General features: G+C 61.7%; 1 protein-coding gene across 1 annotated transcript in view; it reads left to right on the top strand.

The window, feature by feature from the left end:
• Window positions 1-1725, top strand: part of TMEM173 (transmembrane protein 173) — a 19197-nt gene that overhangs the window by 12880 nt on the left and 4592 nt on the right. The window contains exon 2 of the mRNA XM_010281448.1: window positions 962-1206. Coding sequence (XP_010279750.1) covers window positions 962-1206 — 245 coding nt within the window. The remainder of the gene's footprint in view (window positions 1-961; window positions 1207-1725) is intronic.

The raw sequence follows: 1725 nt of genomic DNA, 5'->3' as shown, positions 1-1725 counted from the left end.
AAGAGCCTGGCTGCAGGGAGCCCCTGCTGTGTCACCAGTGCCTGCGGGCACTGCCTCCTGAGCCAGCATCTCCCAGAGCTGCATGGGGTGGGGGGATCCAGGGTGCTGTGAGTCACCCTCTCTGCTAGAAGAGATTTGCTTCTGTTTCGCCCCTAGAAACCTGCTGCGCTTAATAAATCCCATCTTTGAAATCTGCTGCACTTAATAAATTATACCTCATTAAATTCTGGTTTCCTTCCTCATTCCAGCTCGGCTCAGCTCCATTATGACCCAACAGGTCTGTTGGGGCTTTCCATGGGTGTTGAAACCTGCCAAATCCACACAGCACTGCCCAATGCCTGGATTTCCTGCAGGCTGCGAGACCTCACAGGTGCCCTGCGTGGGAGGGCTCTGGTGCTTTCTGCAAGCTGCCTTCAGCCACAATAGCTCCTTTCATTTTCATTTTTCTCGGTGCTGGGAACTGTGCAGCTCCACCCGTGGCACCAAGAAGCCTGTACGGTGCAACGGCTCCGGGGCCGCCTGCGCCGCCGGAGGCAACAACCCAAGCTGGACCAGAGACCCCATTAACCACAGTGCAGGAAACCCAGGACCATCTGGTCTCGCAGCTGGTAACTGCTCCGGTGAGTGCGGCAAGAGGAGTGATGGCCCCATGGCTGCAGAGCAGGGAGGGCTGGCGTAGGGTTGGCAACAATTTGGGAGTGGGGTGGCCAGCCAGGCCCTGTCTTGCTGAGCCCATGTGGGCACAGGGGGCAGCCCCGACATGGCCTGTGCAGCACCGAGGGACCCCCCCCAGAAGAGGCTGTGCTTCAGCTGCGTGCGAAGGAAGGGATGGCTCTGTTGCATGCTTTGGGGTGCTCAAGTGAGCGCTGGATGTGCGTGTGTGTCCCCTTTCTCCACTCCCCACAGCGCTGCTGTGGGTCCTGGGGACAAAAATTGCTGCTGACGCCCCCCTCTGCTGCAGATGTCTCAGGAATCGTGGTGGCCGAGCCACCCCACCGCCTTGCTCATCCCCAAGGCCCGGGGAGGGCGAGCGCAGTGTGCCGTGTACCTGCTCCTGGCTCTGTGCACCGCAGCGCTGTACCTCACCGGGGAGCCCCTGGAGGCCACTGCCCGCAGCATCACCTCCCACTTTGTGGCCCTGCAGATCGGGGTGCTGCTCAAGGGCACCTGCCACCTGGCCGAGGAGATCTTCCACCTCCAATCCAGGTGAGCCAGTGTGCGGGAGGCTGTCTGCCGGGCTCCTGGGGCCGAGGGCGTAGCAGCCTCTGGGTGTCGGGAGGGGTCTGCTCCTTGTTTCCACCCCTACGCGTGCCCCCTGTGGCAATGCTCTGCTGTGCCCTGGCGGCACATGCTGCTCTTCATCAGCCTTATGTCTTTCTCAGCTACTCCTCCTCTGCCTTCTCCCGCCTGCCTGGCTCCCCCATATGTCTACGGACCTCTCCTCTCTGTGGTACCTCCCGAGTGTGCCTTTACCTGGGGAGCAGATTTCACCCTGGGAGACCCCAGCCTCTCCCCACCGCCCAGAGGGCACGGGTCTTTTGGAGATAAACTCCCCTGGTGTCTAGGGCAACATTGCATCTGCTCCCCTCTGAGAGCCATGGGTGCTGCAGGAGACCCCGGCGCTCTCCTGGCTGGGGACACCCAGGGTGGCCTGAGCAGGGTCTCACAGGGCTCCCTGGCTCCGACTGCTCTAGAAGGTCAGCGGCACTGGCAGGGAGGTGGGTG

This window comes from Phaethon lepturus, unplaced genomic scaffold (assembly GCF_000687285.1).
Source record: "Phaethon lepturus isolate BGI_N335 unplaced genomic scaffold, ASM68728v1 scaffold9882, whole genome shotgun sequence".
In the NCBI taxonomy this organism is placed as follows: Eukaryota; Metazoa; Chordata; class Aves; order Phaethontiformes; family Phaethontidae; genus Phaethon; species Phaethon lepturus.
This window is presented reverse-complemented; position numbering and strand designations above follow the sequence as displayed.